Source organism: Enhydra lutris, unplaced genomic scaffold (genome assembly GCF_002288905.1).
Source record: "Enhydra lutris kenyoni isolate GAN:26980312 unplaced genomic scaffold, ASM228890v2 scaffoldscaffold99, whole genome shotgun sequence".
Lineage (NCBI taxonomy): Eukaryota > Metazoa > Chordata > Mammalia > Carnivora > Mustelidae > Enhydra > Enhydra lutris.
In genome coordinates, this window is record NW_019154183.1 from 445,883 (window position 1) to 465,619 (window position 19,737).

Here is a 19,737-nt window from a genome sequence, read left to right on the forward strand (position 1 = left end):
TTTAAGCCTCATAACACTACCAAGTAATTATTATAATCCATATTTTATAGATGAGGAAACTGAGACTTAATAGGTTAAATGTCTTGTTCAAGATTGTAGAACTAGTAAGCAGGAGAGATAAGATTTGAATCTCAGAAGTTAGCTCCAGAGTTTGTGTTCTGAACTACTATACTATAAATATATCCAGTACTCTCTTTGACATTCTATGCATATGTACAGATTACATTTAAGCTTCTGAACTCAAAAATACTATAAGTGAGGTAAAGTATATATAAAAACATTCTTGGAAAAAATTTACAGCATATATTGTAGACAGAATAGAAGAGAATTTTAAAATATACAAATAATGTATAAATCACTAACAAATGGATGAAAGGAAGGTAAGAATGAAAAAGAAATGAAGAAACAACAACAAAAAAGACACGAACAAGCAGTTCATTGAAAACAAATACATGACCAATAAACTTATGTGTGCCACTCCTCTTGAGAAAGTTGCAGTTAAAGCAATGACAAAATATCACTTTTGCCTACCACATTGTCTAGTATGGAAAAGCTTAATAATACTCAATGTTTTGAACAAGTTGAAGAAAAACAGACATTCACTTTCTACTGTTAACAGTGTAAATTGGTAGACCTTTTACTTGGAAAATTGGCAGCATCCATCACAAAATTAAATTTACCTCTCATTTGACCAATGAATTCCACTTTCAGGTATTTATTCCATAGACATACAAGTGGCTGAAGTCACATATATACAAGAATGTTTGCTGCATCAGTATTTATATCAGTGATGTTGAAATATGGTCTGTTTGATGATGACAATTCATCAATTGTTGGTTATTAGTCTGGGAGGAGAGAAGGGGTCAGAATATAAATCAACTAAGAGCTCTGTGAGTTCAGGTGACAATTTTTATTCATAGAAGTTTTTCTTGCAGTATGCTAATTTATATTCTGGGGTAAGCTCCTTATCTCAATGTAAAACAGCACTTTGAGTAGCACTAGTTTATAATAACCAAAAATAGGAAATAATCCAGAAGTCCACCAAGGAGGTATTTGCTAAGTAAATTATAAAAGATCCAAAATAAAATCTTGTGCATTCATATAAATAATGAAATCTACATATATATAGATGTGAAACATATATACACATACACATGATGGAATGGAAAAAATATTGCAGGATCGTATGAATACGGTAAGAAGTGCAAGATGAAAAAGTACAAGTTTGTATAAGCATAGAGTTTCTGGAAATAGACACAAGATATTGTTAACCATGGGTTATCTTTGGGATGTGGGATTGGGATCATGGAGAGATAGGGTATGGGTTTTTGTTTTTTTTTTTTAATTTTATGTCCTCCTACACTGCTTAAATGTTTCTACAGCTAGCATAAGTTATGTTTATACTTTTACAAAACATGAATTAAAATTTTAAATTTTGTTTAAAAGTCATGAATACAAGTCAGATTAGACTCACTACCGATCAAATTTCCAGAAGCTGGCTTTGGGCTGAAATTTATTTCAGAAGACTTACTGAGACAAACGTACATGAATTTCCATGGAGTCATTCGTGTAAAGATGTGAAAAGCACATCAGCTTGTTTGTCCAAACCTAGAAACTGTTTTTTCTCACCTTAAAAAAAAAGAGTTTATTATGGGCAATACATACACTTCTCCAACCAAATTTTTAGTCCATCTCTAAGATGTATCTCCAGCCTAGGAAGTGATAAAGTTAGGATTCTGTCCCTGCAATGTGACAATCAGTCACCTAATTCTGACCATAACTGTTAAAAAAAAAAGGGTGAAAAATAGAAACAAAACAAAACAAACAAACAAAAAACAAACAAAAGAAGTAGAGGACCAGAAGACTTTGCTCAAGACGGCCCAAAGATGGTAGATCACAATATGAACTTGACAAAATCTGGTGGTCTTCTATGCTTCATGGAAACCACAGTTTATATTGCCAAAAATTATAGGATATTAAGTGTTTCAGAGTCATCTGGAACACATTAATAATCATTAACATTTGTACAGTACATGCAGTTTGCAAAGTACTTTTATATTCACTGCCTTATTTGATCTTCACAATGGATCTTCAGAGTAGGTAAATTTCATAGATCAAATTTTATAGATGCAAACACTGGGTACACAAGGCTTATGCTCATTCCCCAAAGTCACCAAGCAGTGAGGAAGCAAAGCCAGGTTATGCCAGTCCAAGTCCTTACCACCACCCCACACTGCTTTCCAAGGCATGGCCGACCTAAGCCGCCCCAGACAGAAGAGTCTGGGTGGCTTGCTTACTCTCTGTGTTTATTTGCATGATGTTATGCTGTTGAGCTGGATGAGTTTAAAAGCAGACCATGGCTGTTGCCACTGTTTGTTAAACACTGCTACTTGGAGCAGGCAGGGATACAGAGAGCAGCTTGAGTTCCTCATCATCTTGAACAAGATCAAGCAGGATGAATAGAGGGAAAAGCAATTCTAGCCGATATGGATGAAGGAAGCTCTCCCACATGCTATGTTTTATATTGGCATTTCTGTTCTTTCCTACATTTGTTATACTTTATTCTTTACTCTGGGAAGTTCAATGTAGTAATAATAAAATGATCTTTCTTGAAGGTCTCTCTAACTCTGATCCCAACTATTATTATTCCCCAGCAGTCTTTCATGTCAGACCTCTTTCCTTTCCCAACACTCCTCATGAAACTCTCCATATCCCAATACACTGTGTGTATTGCTACTTTCTTGAACACAAACCCTATATAGAGGAATTATAATTATGTGATAATACCTTCCATTTATTAAGCACCTATTAAATGCCAGGCACTGTGGTAGGCACTTAGAACACTTTATGTGATCTCTAAACCTTGTAGCCAGTCTACAAGCTATGACTCATTCCTTTCACTTTGCTGATGAAGAAAGCCAAGTCCAGAATGACTGAATCTGAATCTTATATAGTGGGTGACGGAACTGAGATACATAGATCTGTCTAACTTCAAAGCCAAGATTCTCTCCAGTACATAGCACACAGTGATAATGCTTATTGTATTAGCTATTCAAATAAAGTATTTAGTGCAAATGTTCATTTTAAATTTATGTATGTATTTTAACAGTTAGCATCATACTCTCTTTTCCTCGGCTCTTAAAAGGTAGGTTGGTGGTCTAAGGTGATGAAAAGCAAACCTAATACAAATGCAGTGCTCCCATATCATATCCCTTACCAACCTAAAGAGACTTACGGCATATAATGGACCCTTCTGTTCTACTTCTTTCTCCACCTGGTCAACTCTCAAAGGAAAACAAAATTCATATGATCATTGAAGTCTAGAAATTAACTTTTATTTTCAATCTGTCAAGAACTCCTGGCAGTTATTAATTTTATTAAAATGATTACATATGGCAAAACAAAGAATAGAGGTAATTCTATTTCTCTACAACATAAATTATGAGTTAGATTCTTAGCTGCTGGCTAAGCATTGTTCAAGATTCTTTTAAGGATTGGGGGGAACTTTAATTTCCAAAAAATGTTAAAGCAGCAAAAGAAAAAATAAATTAAAAGTAATTGCAATTGGAGATATTGCCAAGGATATGCTAATTATAAAATCTTCTTGATGTGTTTATAGGCCAGATTCCAAGCTTTGGTATTTAAAAATAAAAATCATGTGAAAGCTCTCCTATAATGCCTTGTCATCCATAGTTTATAACACAGAACGAATTTGCTGATTCTTTTTAAAAGGATGGCAAAAATGAATTATGACTAATTCAAATAAAAAACAACCAGCATCCATTCATCTAACTGAAATATGTCAAAACAAAGTCAATTTTATTAAAATATTTAATACCAGAATAACTTATAATAGTATGAAAAAGAGTGAAGTACTTGTCCTTAGCTTTCTTTGACATGATCACATTATGACAAAATTAACTGGTAAAGATTCGAAAGTTTTTGTCAAGGATCTGTAACTATTTAAGGATGTAAACCAAACGAACTCATACTTCATCTGATCATACAGTCATAACTTAACATATCCTGCTTTGCACTTACTGTTACTGCAACAGCAATTTAGAAAACAAAGTAAAAATATATATATACAAAATATTTTTATATCAAATTATTTTCATTACACTAAATAAACCCAAACCCCAAATACTATGTTACATGAAAAAGTGTCCTACGATTTATATCAAGATTGATATTGTCCACATATCAACTAGAGCAGCCTTTGGTTTGAAAAACATTTTGCAAAATAAAGAAAAATATCACCACATGGCTGCACTAATGGCTCTCATTCACACTCACAAAAAAGCTTTCCAGTTAAAAAAAAAAAATTACAAAATAGATTACATACCCAAAAAAAATCCCACCATAAAAGAGTCAAATCCTTTTTATTTCTCTGTAGCACATATTCTCTGTTATATTTGGCATCTCCACTGTTTATTCAAGTTTCAAGTCTCCCCCAGCTGATTAGAATATTATTATTTGATTGAAAACTATATTCTTCTTTCCTGATACTGATTATTCTCACTCAGTGATAGTCTAATTTAGAAACGAAACGTTCCTTCTTTTAATGCATGAGTTCACTTAATTTTTACTTTAATGTCCTACTTGGCAAAATGCAAAGACTGTCAATGTTTGTTTTCCATATGTTTTAAATTTAAAAACCAATTTTATGAGTGTATATGTATATTCACATAGAGATACATTTCTTTCATTGTCTTGTTCTCGTTGCAATACAAACTGTCCATCAGCAATTATAATTTGAAATGAACCAACTAAAAGGTTTTTTAACCATTCCACATGAAAAGCTTTCCATCACAAAAAGCACTGAACTTTAACGCAAACAGGATTATGTGTTAAAACTAAACTATAGGTTTAGTTCTACACAGGAACATTTTGAGTAATTTATATAATAAAATTTTTAAGAACTTCAGCGAAATTTAAGAAAAAGAAAATCCAAATTAATTCTAAAAGGGCATTGTGGTATTTTCCATCAATGCTTGGAAAAAGTTCTTCAGATCACAATGTATTCACTGGATTCTTTTTACATGTACATGTTATGTGATCGCCGCTCCTTTCCTTTTGGAACTTTGTAGTGTGTCTGATAGGCAGGCAAGATACATGCATGAAATTCTCACTGTCACTCTGAAAAGCATGCTGAACAATTTTAAATGCTGCAGAAGTTGTTTTTTTTTTAAGAGGAACGTTTCATTTGGGCTGAATAGATGTCCAAGTTTTAACACGTGAATTACTGAATACATTGTGAGGCCTTTCAGCGCGTGTGGTTTCAGTCCTGGAATGGTCAGAGGCCCGTCTGGAGTGACACACAGACGAACAAGCATGGCGGTGTTGTCATTTGAGGCATAGCTCTCCACTACGCCCACGTTGCTGCTGATTTTGGGAAGCAAGGCACTTACTGTAACGGCAATGCAGACACCTGATGCATAGTTTGAGTAACATAAAATAAGTTACTATTTTTGATTAAAGTGAGGTTTTTATAATTTATATGTCTTTTATAGAAGCAACTAAATGATATAGTTAGGATAATTAAAAATAAAAAGAGGTTTGAAAGGGAGTCATTTCCACTTCTGCTTCGGCTCGTAGGAGGAGGCTTTATGGGAAAACACTGACGTGAAGAACAGCCATTGGTCTGAAAAGCGACAAACCCTTAAAACTGGTGGACCAGTGGCACTTTGACGGTCTTGACTTCTGCTATATGTGACGACTTCTGGATGATGCAGCTGGTGGTTCCCTGCAGTGTGTCTTTGCCCTGTGCAAGATTTGTTAAGGCCATAGCGGCATTAATCTCCTTCCAGTATGTGTCATCCTTGCTTGGTCCCTTCCTGTGGGCTGCACTGGATTTCAGCAAGAAAAGAAAGATAAGGATCAAACCCACTGCAGTGTACACAGAATATGCCATCAGTGAAAAGCACAAATGGTGGATAAAAACATATTTCTCACCTGTCACCCTTATTGGATCCATTTTCCAGAGCGTCTGTAAAGACAAGCAAAAACTCAATTATTTTTCTTTCCTTGTTTCTTTCTGTTTTAATCTCTGGAGTTGCCTCATTAATGACCGGGAATAGAAGCTCATCAGGAAATATGGTTGAAAATCAGTTAATTTTTTGTTTAACAAAGATAAAGTAGTTTAAGATACAAAAGAAATCTCTCTGCAAAGAAGCAGGAATAAGATGAGAACAGGTAATAAAAAATGCAAAATAGCTTTCATAAATGTACAAAAATCTGACATTGATTTATTCCAAGAAATTGGATTTTTTAATGAGGAGGCAAATAGTAGAGGGACAAGAACCCTAACTCTTCCTGCGGCCAGGTTCTGATCTCACTCCCCCACTCATCTGCTGTACCTTAAGACAGGCTACAGTGCTCCCACAAGGTCTGGGATGCAATTTCCTCAACTATAAAATAAGAGAGTTCTTGGAACTTCAGGGTGCCTCTGGTTCAACCTTCTATGACTTCGTGGGAATCAAACTGTGATTTCAGAAAACAGATTGACAAATAGTTCCCTCTGGCTAACTAGCAAACGAGTGGCAGATTCAATGCAACAGCACAGGACTTCTAGGCCTATTAGAATAAGCAGGCACCAGTCTTCTAGCTGCAAAGGAATCCTTCGCACTGCAGGAAATGAGCATTATGGGGTGAGCTTTGTTTATGCACTCTCTCTTTTGGTGTATATTTCCTCCCTCTCTTAGGCACTAATGTCTACCAGTGCAAACATCAATATCAAGAAAGATGAAATGGGCTACTAATCTTGATTAATTCTCCCTAGGTAGCTTTTAGGGTAAAAGAATATGGTACTGGGAACCCAAAAATAGACATGCTGGAGGGAAAGATATACAGAGGATAAAGAGGATCTGCTAGCATGGCATGGGAAGTGGGGACAAAGGAACAGGGTTGAGACTCCCCATCAGCCTATGAGATTTCAAAACTAAGTTAAGTTACGACCACCATCACCACCACCACCATCATCATCAACAACAACAACAATAAATATTACCAAGTAGTTACGAAATGAGGCACTTTGCCCTATACAGGAAACATGAAAACCAGGGTATTTACTCAAGACCTCCTTCCAGTTGTATGGCTTTGGAAAGCTTGAAAAGCTGTATTTTCCTGCCTTCCCACCTCTCCCTTTGTTTTACCTCTCTCAACCCAATATTTTTTGAAGACATTTTTTTCCCCTCTGCAAGGCTCAAGGCTAGTAAGGCAAGGCAGCATAATTTTCCAGTTCTGGGCTCTAAGACAGTAATGGGACTTGAGAATAAGAGCATCAACATGAACACAATACAGTGTAACCAGGGTAAAATTTTCCAAGGAAGATATGTTCAGGAGAAAAATGATTATATGTCCATGGAGAGGAGGCAGCTAAAGTCCTGTGTCCTCTAGGAAGGAAAAGAATTAGGAAAGCCTGTTAGTGCATCCTGAGTCAGGCCTCCTGGTGTGGACCTGGGGGAAATAAAGGGTCACTATGGGCTCTTTGTAGAATCCTTCCTAGGGTCCCAGGGAGCTTTAAAAAAAAAAAAAAAAAAAAGGCAAGCCAACAAAACAAAAACACTTAGTGCATAAATAACAAGGTTCTTACGAGGAATAAATGAGATGCTATGTGCCTGGCCCAAAACAGAACAACAAACATTAGTCCCTTTCTTTGATCTCCTTTCATTTAGGGGTCCTTTGGGGAAATAGCTCAATCTGTGAGCAGCTGGATGGTCACCGACTGTATCTTCTGGTCCCTACTAGGTTGGCCTGGATGGTTAGCTATATTTCGGTTGCTTTTGATATTTTTGGAACTATACAATTACTTATGTAATTGAAGAAAGAGAATGACAATTTGTAATTCACAGAACTCCAATAATCCCAGTTTACAGATCCCTTCCTCTGTGCCAGGCACTATTCTAAGCACTTTGTGTCTTAGCTGATTTTGTATTATTGCCTCTGTACGTGGATAGCATGTCTCTGTTATGTCTGTTAAGTCACTCTTTGTTTCGTACTATTATCTGTAAATCTTTACTCAGGAATGACAGAGACAGTGTACTACAAAAACAGAGAACAAGTCAAGGTCTTTGTTTAGGAGGAGGAAAGCCAGCAACACTGGATATTTTACAGAGGAAAAAAGAAAGAGTTAAGCCTTTGCTCAATTTTGCCCACAAATTGCAACAATTCTGTTGCCAAAGTGAAGCAATAGGTTATGGAGATATTTATTCAATGGAAAGACTTGGCAAAAGCAGAATAAGTTCCATGAAGCTTAAATAACATTAGGGAAATAACAAAACATAATTTAGAAAAGACCATGTAACTGATGCTCTGGCTTACAAACAAAGCAGTCTCACATATTCAAAGGGAACCAGAGGTGAATTCCCTACCTGAACGATCAACCCAAGAGTGATTACCGCACAGACGACAAGAAGGAAGCCTGTGGCCATCAAATATGTAATGGGTTACAGAACCCAGAAATTCCATAAGTGAGTGGAGCCTACATGTGAATTCACCGCTCAGGTCCATGGAGAGATTCTGTTTAAGAGGAAGAGTGAACGTGTACGTCCTGCAGCGCGGTCAGCGGCTGGATGCTGGTAGCACTGCGGCTAGTCTCCCTGAACTCCTTCCACCGAGAAACAAGTTTACTACAGCCAACTGCGAAATTATAAAATTCTGCTTACTCTTCGGGTGTATGAGTTTGACAGCTCAGTGCCTATGAAAATACCTTTGAAGTGTAAAACCTAGATTCCAATCCCTGTTCGGGTATTCTTAATTAGTTTCACAATTTCAACAAGGTCCCCCAGCAACATTCAAAAGACTGCCTCCTGCGTTTCATTTCTAAAGCTGACGGGTATGTTCAGTGTCATTAGGTATGGATTCAGGTTCTTTTCCCAGCAACAGAAGAAAGGTCTTCATAAAAAGTAAGGAACAGAAGAGACATTTTGCTTCTCTATCAAGAGCAACGCGAAAACAGGGTGTAACAAAGCTCAGTGTCAAACATTTCAAACCAACAAGAAAGAGGTGACTACTACTATTTGGGGTGGAGGGGGGTGGGGAGAGTCTCTGTGTCCAGGGTGCTTCTGGTTCAAAACATAAATTGGTGTTAGAAGGGCGTGCTTTCCCTGTTGTTGTTATTGGTGGGTTGCCCAGTGTCACTAGGATATTCTGCGTCCAAGAGCCACCTCCTGCAGAGTAGTGTGTTCTAGTTCCCAGAAGAGCTAGCAGAAGCAAGATAGCAAACAGGGGTCCTTTTACTCTGAAACATTTGTGCTCTTGCAGGAAAGCAAAGGGCAATAAAAATCTGCTGGTTTGGGAAGATTGTTTTTCCAGTCCTTATTCTGAGATGAAATCTGGGGAAATACCCCAGCTATTTTAGAGAACTGACATCATTGAGGGGAACTCAGAAAAGGTACCCTCTACTCCTTACATTAAATAACTCCATTAATTGTGAAGATGCTTTTTTCTTATGCTTTTTTCTTTTGAAGTGTAAACTAGCTGGCTTTTATCTGATTCAAGTGTTTTGCTTCTTTTCAGCCAATAGATAGGTGCTCGGTGGGGGGCTCAAGCCACTTCTACACACAGCAGACAGGTGGTCTCCCTGGCTCCTGTCCAGAAGTGGCATCCAGTCACAGTCTGCCAGGAGAGGGAAGGATTCTGAATGCCGCTGGAAAGAGAGAAATCCGAAGTCTGAGCCAGAGCAGACGTTTCCCTGCTGTTAATGAGCATGCATAGACTTGGGGTCTGACTGCCCTACATTCAGCTCAGCTGTATCTCTCACTCTGCAAGTAGCTTGGCTCGGCCTATCCGAAGTCTGGGCTAAAATGCCTTTTTAGATTCTAAGGTTCCAAAAATCAGCTACGCTGTCAATTACCATAAAAGCAACTGGTTGGCAGGAACAACTTATTGAACCAGCCAAAAGAGCGTGTTTTAAGACCAAAAAAGAAAAGGAAAGAAAAAAAAAAAAAGAGGTGCGTAGTTAGGAAAATCTTGGATGGCGTAAAACCCAAACCATGCTGAAACTTAAAGTGGGGCTATCCTCAGTTTGGACAAGTGTTTCCTTATAAAGTTATGTAGAGAAACAATTACACTGAAAACCACTTCTATTGCCATTCGAGATGTGGAAGCACCAAGCTCTGTGGGCAGAGTCCACTCGACTTTGATAAACACAATCTAGAAACGTATTAATTCTGATATATATTCCTGAAGTAAGAGTTATGGTCATAAAAAGAGATAAAAATATGGCCAAATCTCTGAGATTTTTTTTTTTTTTCAAATTGAATCAATAAGCCCTTAGGTTAGGAATGTTTAAAAAGATTCCACAAATGTGGAGCAGAAACTCACATCCACTTAGGTGTAGATTAAAATTATGAGGATTTTAAAAAATTAAATAATCTAAAAATCATGCACTACGTATTTCCCTAAATTGAGATGGAGTGATTCAGAGTTGCAGATGCTTGACCACCGCTCCCCCTCGCAACTGTGTCTGTTTTGGGGCCATCACTGGGGACAGCTGATGTGGACAGCCAGGGTTTGGTGTGTTTCTGATCTCAGAGGTCCCAAGAGACCCCAGGACACCAGATCAATTTCTGGAGTTATTTACATACTTGGAACAGCTGAGATAAAGAGCAAGGCTCTGGCAAACCGGACAGATGGAAAACCTTCCTGAAGATTACGAAATGCCGACGGCTCTTAATCTACAGGACCTTACCCCAAACGGACAGGGCCATCCCTGAGGCTCCCACCTCCATAGTCTCTATCTTTACTTCCCCACATACTGGATCCAGGCGGGGGTCACACACACACCTAAAGATTGGTTCCACTATAACTCTATACTGTCCTTTTAAAAACAGCATATGCTGTTTTTCTTTTTTCTTTCTTTCTTTTTTTAAGATTTTATTTATTTATTTGACAGAGAGAGAGAGAGATCACAAGTAGGCAGAGAGAGAGGGGGAAGCAGGCTCCCTGCTGAGCAGAGAGCTCGATGCAGGGCTCGATCCCAGGACCCTGGGATCATGACCTGAGCCGAAGGCAGAGGCTTTAACCCACTGAGCCACCCAGGCGCCCCTATGCTGTGTTTTTCTAATATGAAAGTCATATAGGTTCACTGCAAAAAATCTAGGAAAAAAGTATAAAAGAGAAAATACAGGAAGTTTAGGGATAACTAATATAATATTTGAATATATGGCTTTCCAAGCAAGTTTATATACATTTTTAAAAATGGGGTCATTCTGTATATGTTTGCTTTTTTCACTGAACTTCGACTTTTGCCTTATGGTAATCTCTTTAATAAATAAGATAGTAATCTACCATGTGCCTTCCCTGATGTGGCAGTGGTTTTGGCCTGTGAAATAGAAACAGACTGAAAGAATTCAAAATCCAGCTTCATCCAGTTCAAACTTGAATATTGAGAGACTCCAATGTTACGAGAAGGGGTTATCTTTAAAATAACAATTACTAATATTGATTGGAAGGTTATTCTTGTGCCAGGAGCTATGCCAGGGACTCTAAAATGTTATTTGGCTAAATGCTGATAATAACCCTGTGAAATAGCACTATGGGCCTTATTTCCAAATGACACTGGAGCTTAGAAGGGTCCAGACACTCGCAAAGGACTCATTTTGGCAGCGGGGGTGGTGAGTCTTAGCTCCACGTCAGCCGACTCTGAAGGTCATGTTTTTAACTACTGCATTCAATTACTCGAGTGGTCTTCCATCGATAAAGCCACCTTCGAAGACCATGACAAGGCTTAATGCGCTGTTTTACACAGAAAGCCTGTTGAATGACAACTTATTAAAAATCGGTTAAACACCTTTTCTGTTCTTTTTTTAAAAAAGTATTTTAGACCACAGAGATGCAAAAAGAGACTTTTTTCTGCTTATGATTTAATCTAAAATATTAAAAAAAAAAAAAACCTGCCCAAATCACAGAATAGGGACTGTGAGGTCTCTTGAGTTCTCTCCCAGGCTTTAATTGGATTGACGTTTTAATAGATGTGATATCCTTATAATCACTCTTCTTTTGCCCAGAGTGAATTACTGCTAAATAACTCCTAGACAGCTGTGGCTGCATCACTTTTAGAGGAAATTTTTGTGGTTAGCCTCTCTTTGGGGTAGTCAGAGCTTCCGAATGAGTAATGATAAATCATTCTAAGTGATGTTTGCCCCAGCAGGAAGGAAAAAATACCCAACACACTGCAACACGTATCTGGATGACGGAGCTGCTTCTTCCAGGCCCACTACAACCGGAGGGGAGTTCTTTAAAACTGCAGCATGGCGGGAAGAGACTGCATCTGAGCCTGGTGAGTACCAAGGACGCTGCTCCCAGAAGAGCACTGGAGCCCGAGTTTTGAGGGCCTTGAGAGGGGTGGTGGGGCAAGAGTTTGGCAACCTTTCTGAATAGTTGAGAATTATAAATGAAACCCACCTCTTCTTCGTGGATAGCGTTTAGAATTTTTTTTTTCCTTTTTGCAATATACTAGCACAATTATTTATCCTGAGGCCTTAAAGAATGAGTGGCTTCCAAAATCACTTCAGGGTTTGAAGAAAAATCTTTTCCAAAAATTAAGCCAGTGTTTCCTCCAGCCATGACTTCGAACATCTGGCCAAAGATTCTTTTCCTTCCTGCTGCCTCTCATGTGGGCTGGCCCCTCACTATGGCTAATGATGCCCAGATGTCCCGGATCCTCAGGATCCCCACCTTCGGCTGCCTCTCTGTCAATGCATCGTCTCCTCTAACGCCGCCGGGAAATAAAAATGAGAAACCACACCCCTCTCTTCCGGACCAATAGCGAAGAGCTCCTCCGTCTGGGTGGTGGTAAGCTGACGTCGCAAAACTTTCGGGATAGGTTATATCTCCGTTAACAACAGCATCATCTTCGTTATTCCAGCAGTACCCATGTGTGTGTGCAAACCCGGGAATCAGTCAGGGAGTGGTGGCCTTGTGGCTTTCCTTAGTGGGCAGAGAATAAGAACTTGAGACTAATGGCTCCTTATCAATTCCAAGTGGAACTGTTACTGTAAAACGCACCCGTGTTCCCGACTTCAATCTAAGCCGGACGACTGAAGTTGTAGAAAGCGGGATTTAACAATTTGAAAGTAACTTTTCAAATAAGCTGAGTACGACCCAGTTATAACGCCTCCACTTCACTTTCAATCCTTTTCACTAAATACATTAAAGATTCTTGATGCTAAGTTGTTCTGCATGAGCCCATCTACCAAGATTGCTCCTCTGTGATCTCAAAGGCTCCACCTTTCCAAAGCCAAAATCTTTCAGCCTGAAACTTCACTTTGAAAATTAGAATGCAATCTGTGGGGAGGAAATTGTTGGTGAATGAAAGGGGGTCTGGAAATGTTAAATATTCTCATTTCTGTTCTGAGCTCATCGTTATTAACTACTAGGGTGGTCTGGAATGAGGCACAGAGGCAGCCTAGTGCAGTGGTTGGAGCCCAGACCCTGGAATCAGACAGCAGGAGCTGGATCCCTGCTCTACGCCTACTGTCTTGTTTGACAGCAGACCAGCTGCTCGACTTCAACTTTCTCACCTATATAATGGGGCTAACAGTACTATGATAATATGCTTCTTCTGAGGACCACACATGAATATTTTCTAAAACAGAAGAGCGCTTGATCACGTATACCAAGCACCAAAGGAACCCTCGTAAAATGAAAAAAAAAAAAAAAAAATTTAACCTCCTCTCTCTCTTTTTACATATAGAATATGGGGTTGAATGTAGACACCAGAAAAATTGGTATTGTTCAGAGATTTAATAAGAAAGCCATTATGTAAGAACAGAATGTTTTAACTCTGGGCAAAGCCCATTAGCTCAGATTAATGGATTAAGTGTGCAGAATCTATCATCTTCAGGGACAAAATGGTTTTTCTGATGCTATTTTGTGCCAAACTATCACAACATGCCAAGACAAAGAATACTGGATCCACATGAAACAAGAGCTGCGAACTTTAAGTGTCTAATGGATTTCGTTACTTCATTTTTCTCAAGGGGAATATTGGAGATGTTACCCAAAATGTTTCATCCATGAAAGCTAGGTTTCTAGCCAAAGTCTCAGAAAATGACTTCCTAACTATGCATGAATAACTTCTGTGTGTGTCTGTGTGTTGCAAGGAGCATTAATTGTTTATAAAAGCACTCCTTTTGCATGCCAGTTGGGCTACTAGTTTTGGAAACTGGATGGACTTACCAGTTCTTAGCTAAATCTTAATTTTGGCCCAAAGTTGATATTGATATTCTTCCTCTAAGTTCTTCAACAGCACCAGCACTCTTTCTCCCGAGATCAATTTTATAGCTGCTACCCTGCAATTCTAGAAGGTTGACTTAATGAACATGTATCTATATGATGTTATGAAGTCAGGTTATGAAGTATTAATATGTCTTTCTTCAGCAAAAAGAAATGGAAGAGTATGCATTTGTAATAGTCTAGAAACTGGCTGGAGAGTCTGGCTCTGTCTATGTATTTTCAAGTTCTTGAGTATCTCTGAAAAACCATCGAAAAGTATTTTTGCTTTGATACATGAACCGTAGCGTGTCTTTAAATTGGCTCACATTTTTGCCATGCTTTGCAAATTCCTCAAATTGCCATCTCCAGAAATGGCACTTGAGACGAGGAGACCTAGCTGTTAAACCTGTCTGACTGCATTAACACCAGAAATGACACAAGAAGGGAGATGACGCTCACAAACTTCTTGGATCTTTCCGAGGAGTGGCAAATGACAGCTTCTTTACTCACAGTTCATCTGCTGTATTTATTAATAGAAAAGAAACATATTTTAGACATAAGATGAACAGGATTACCAGGCCTTCTGCTTTTCAAATACATCTCAATGTTCTTAATAAACTTAAAATGTTACAACTGTACTTGGCATGTCAGTGTTCTATGTTCGCACATTTCTACATTTAAAGGTTCTGTGACTTTCTGCTTTTCATTTCAGACACAGTCATTTGAAGTCTGAAGTAGGGTGGGGAAGGGCTTTGAAATGAAGACTCAGAAGATTTTTGCTGATGATACTGAAGGGCATTCGAATTTAAACAAGGAACTCGGTGTAAGGGGAGATAAAATGCCTTCTGGGGGTCAGAAGGGCCCCAGAGTACTCCTGGTATAAAGGTCTTCTGATGGGGGTGCCTGTGTGGCTCAGTGGGTTAAGCCTCTGCCTTCGGCTCAGGTCTCAGGGTCCTGGGATTGAGCCCCACATCGGGCTCTCTGCTCAGCAGGGAGCCTGCTTCCCTTCCTCTCTCTCTCTGCCTGCCTCTCTGCCTACTTGTGATCTCTGTCTGTCAAATAACTAAATAAAATCTTTAAAAAAAAAAGGTCTTCTGATGACCCATTTGATCAAGGGCATACCAAATCCCACCTCCTCCCCACCCCCCCATTTAAATCTTGCCAGGAGTATCCACTCAAGATTTTGTCTAGGCATTTATATCCCACAGTATTTATTAAATTCCAATAGTATACAGATCCTAATCCACTAGTATCACTTACATTTAGAATACAAGAGATTTCTAGGAAAAAAATGGAGAACAAATTGCTGAAGAGTTACAAGTTGATTTGTTGGGAGGGGAAGCAAAAACATTTTATAGATCAAAAACCATCTTTTTGTACCATAATTTGTAGAAGTGCAGGAAGTGTGGAAAAGAGCTGACTCGCTAGGTATGTGACCTTGGGCAAGTTATTTATGCACATGGTGTCTAAGTGTCTTCCCCTACAGAATGGGGGCAACAGTAATGCCCACTTCTCTGGGCTGCTGTGAGGGTTAAACGAGGTCATGAGTGTTGAACTTCTGGAACAATGCCTGGCCCATAGCAAAGGCTAAGGCATCACGATTCCTGAAGTAGAGAAACAATGCTGTCAGTCACCCTTCACCAGTCACAGGGGTTGCTCCAAGTGCCGCGGAGCTGTCAGCCTCATGTGCAGTTTCCACTATCACACCCTAGCCACTAACCCATCTTCTTCTTTTCTTTTACTTTTTAAAATTTTTAATTTTTTTATTATTAACATATATTATTTGCTTCAGGGGTACAGTTCTGTCAATCATCAGTCTTACACAATTCACAGCACTCAGCATAGCACATACCCTCCCCAATGTCCATCACCCAGCCACCCCATCCCTCCCCCCATCTCCCCTCCAGCAACCCTCAGTTTGTTTCCTGAGATTAAGAGTCTCTTATGGTTTGTCTCCCTCTCTGGTTTTGCTTTGTTTCATTTTGCTCTCCCTGCCCCCATGATTCTCTTTTTTCTCAAATTCCTCATATCAGTGAGATCATACAATACTTGTCTTTCTCTGATTGACTTATGTCGCTTAGCATAATACCATCTAGCTCCATCCACGTCATTGCAAATGGCAAGATTTCATATTTTTTGGTGGCTGCGTAATATTCTATTGTGTGTGTGTGTGTATACACCACATTTTCTTTATCCATCAACTGTTGATGGACATCTGGGCTCTTCCCATAGTTTGGCTATTGTGGACATTGCTTCCATATACATTGGGGTGCACATGCCCCTTCAGATCACTACATTTGTATCTTTAGGGTAAATACCCAGTAGTGTGATTGCTGGGTCATAGCGCAGCTCTATTTTCAACTTTTTGAGGAACCTCCATACTGTTTTCCCGAGTGACTGCCAGCTTGCATTCCCACCAATAGTGTAGGAGGGTTCCCTTTTCTCTGCACCCTCACCAACACCTGTTGTTTCCTGACTTGTTAACTTCAGCCATTCTGACTGGTGTGAGGTGGCATCTCACTGTTCTAACCCATCTTCTTGAAATGCTGTAGAGAGGAGAATAACATACACAGGGGAACTTCTCAAAAGGGCAGGGGCGCCTGGGTGGCTCAGTGGGTTAAAGCCTCTGCCTTTGGCTCAGGTCATGATCCCAGGATCCTGGGATCGAGCCCTGCATTGGGCTCTGTGCTCAGAGGGGAGCCTGCTTCCTCCTCTCTCTCTGCCTACTTGTGGTCTCTTTCTTTCAAATAAATAAATAAAAATCTTAAAAAAAAAAAAAAAAGGGCAGGCTCCTGGATCCCATCTCAGACTACGATTCTATAGGTCACAGAGATGCTAAGGAACATGCCTCTGAATGAGCTCCCCAGGTACTCTAATGTAGATGGGAAAGGGCAGCCTCCTGGGAGAAAAAGTGCTGTGGAGCATAAGAAGTGGCTGTGTTTAGTGATGGAATTCCTGGGGATTCTCTCCAGGGTAGCAGCATAAGGCAGCGTTTCTTTAGTACTTTTCAAAAATCATTATGGATTCTTAGTATTCCAACAAGGGTCAAATAACAAGGCTGTATTTAACAAACCAAGTTCTTGAGTCTACCTTCATGTGAATAGGAGATATAACATTATTGTTGGAAAACACTGTTCAGAAATGGGCTTCAGAGATACTTTTCATTGTGTCTGTTTTTGCTGAAACATGAATATAATACCGCTAAAAATGTTTTTTTGGGGGGGGCGATAAAACATTTCACTTTACTTGTATTGCTTTTCCCCCAGTTATTATAATTTCTAATATACTATGACATATAATTCAGGGACAGTCATTACAAATACAAACTGGAGAATAAAGAAACCCAAGATTTTCACTGTAATATATTACAGAATACTTCAGAATAATCAAATCATCCTCCTTCTTCTAATTGGAACAGTGATGGAAATAATATACTGTTATAAGATCTGTGTTTTCTGTTTTGAAAATAAACATGTTGGCCCGGCTCTATATTGCTGTGATGGTGGGGCTTTTATTTTTGAAACTCTTGTATTTTTTTAATCTTTCCTTTGGGAAAATAGGGGACAGACAGTAATCCACATGGGGTCATCAAAAACTAATTATTCAACCGAACATAGAATTTTTTCTTTCTAGGGTAGGATAACAAGCTTTTTCAAACTAAAGTAAACTTAGTTTCTGCTGCCCTTAGTAGAATGTTTTATTCAGGCCTGCCTCAAAAAGAACAGAGCATTGTTTTATTATACATCAACATAGTGATGAGGTTTTACACACAGTTTTTGGTTATTTTTAATGTTATTTTTACCACAGCCCTGAGACGTAGCTGGAGCTATATGATCTCTAAGAGGAACAAGGATAAGGAGTACAGAACAACCATGCAAAAAGCAGGCCACCACTAAGGTCAAATCACTAAAATTGAATGTAGTGGTCATGATGTTGAATACGGTTGTGAAGAAGGATCAAGAGGATCCTGTCGAGGCCTGCCAATGGCTTTGCTCTTAAACAATGGTGGAATGTCAGAGCACCTTGGAGCAAAGGACTGAAGAGAACCGAAGTTCTAATAATGGTGGTCATTTCAAATCCATGTAATGGTGGATAGGCAGGCTGAAAACTGAGAAAAGCTCTTGGCTGGGTGTCCACAGGAGGGTGAGCTGAGAATGTTCTTTCCCTAGAGCACACAGAATCATCCTATGCTGAGACCACCATTGCCAATGGCCTACCAAAATTCGACGTAGCAAGTCTAAAATAATAAGGTTCCACACCAAGGCTTAAGAAATGTAATGTTCGGGAAGGGTACTTCTGTGAGCGTCACAAGGTATTAAAAATATAGTACTCACACATGGAAACAAAGAAATGATAAAGAGAAAGCAAGCACTCTTATGATCACATACATCAAACAAAACAAAGCAAAACAAAATGAAACACCAGAGCTCAAGGACTACCAGGAAAGAGGGAGAGAACAAGTGTAGTATAGAGAAAAACTCTTGCAAAGCCATTTCATGAACATGTAAATACAAAAGAATGGCAGGTTTCATGATTTAAATATATTTAAATGCAAGCAGCGGCCATAAATACTGTCTTAAAAGGTCACATGCTGTTATAAGTAAATATGGAACCTTTAAAACAAAAAAGAAAACATTTATTTTAGTCATTAAAAATTATTTGATTTAGAGAGAGGAACAATGAACTTAATACTTTTCTCCAGGCTAAAAGTAATCCTCTCCTATTCCTTATATTTTCTACCTTTTCCCGGACTTTTTGAGACTTTAGAGAGAAATGTATGTTTTGACAATCAATAATATAAACCAACTTTAAACAGAAGAGAGAAAGGGAGAGAAAAGGCAGAGGGCTGTGCAAAAGGGAAAAGACAGCAAAAGTCACATTTCCAGAACAAACTAGATCCACTTATCCACATTTTTGTTTCTGGTGATGGAATACACTATACATTCTCAAAAATATTTTAAAAATTAAATTCTCTAATTCTAAATTCTCTCCAGACATCCAGAAATATGGTGAATCAGCAATGAGAAAAGGAGTTATTGCCTTGAATCAAAGGATTATATGAGAGAACTTGGCTCACATATATAAGAGAAAACAAACTATGTATTTTCATCATGAAGGCACCAAAAAATTACCCTTTTGGGGGGTGGGGGTAGGGAAGGCTAATAACAGCCATTCCTTGTAAGATTCCCAAGATCTTATAGGTAAGTCACTCTCTCTCCTTCCTAATAGGATGTGGTAGTTCTAGTCACTTTTCCACACTCAGGAGGTGGAAGCCAGAGGGGTTGGTATTCAAAGGCAGACTAGTTTTTCACAAGAAACCAAGAGTCATGAAGGCCCCTGACCCTAGGAAAGTGCCACAGCACCACTGTTCATGACATCTTCTAGTATTTCAGATGTCTGTCTACTTGGAAGCACACTCAGTTAATGCCCAGCACTAGTGTACCACTCTCAGTTATGCACAGAGTTCACACGTGGGTCCAAAGCCAAGGGAGCTTAGGATATCTACTGAGCATAGGA

At 38.9% G+C, this 19,737-nt stretch overlaps 1 protein-coding gene across 1 annotated transcript in view; it reads right to left on the reverse strand.

Moving 5' to 3' along the window:
- Nucleotides 1–4,442: 4,442 nt before the first annotated feature.
- The window catches only part of LOC111139312 (mohawk homeobox), a 61,958-nt gene continuing 46,663 nt past the window's right edge, over nt 4,443–19,737 (reverse strand). Inside the window, exons 5-6 of the mRNA XM_022491568.1 lie at nt 5,956–5,989; nt 4,443–5,849 (exon numbers count right to left, since the gene is read on the reverse strand). Of these exons, the coding sequence (XP_022347276.1) occupies nt 5,663–5,849; nt 5,956–5,989 (221 nt within the window). The 3' untranslated portion in view covers nt 4,443–5,662. The remainder of the gene's footprint in view (nt 5,850–5,955; nt 5,990–19,737) is intronic.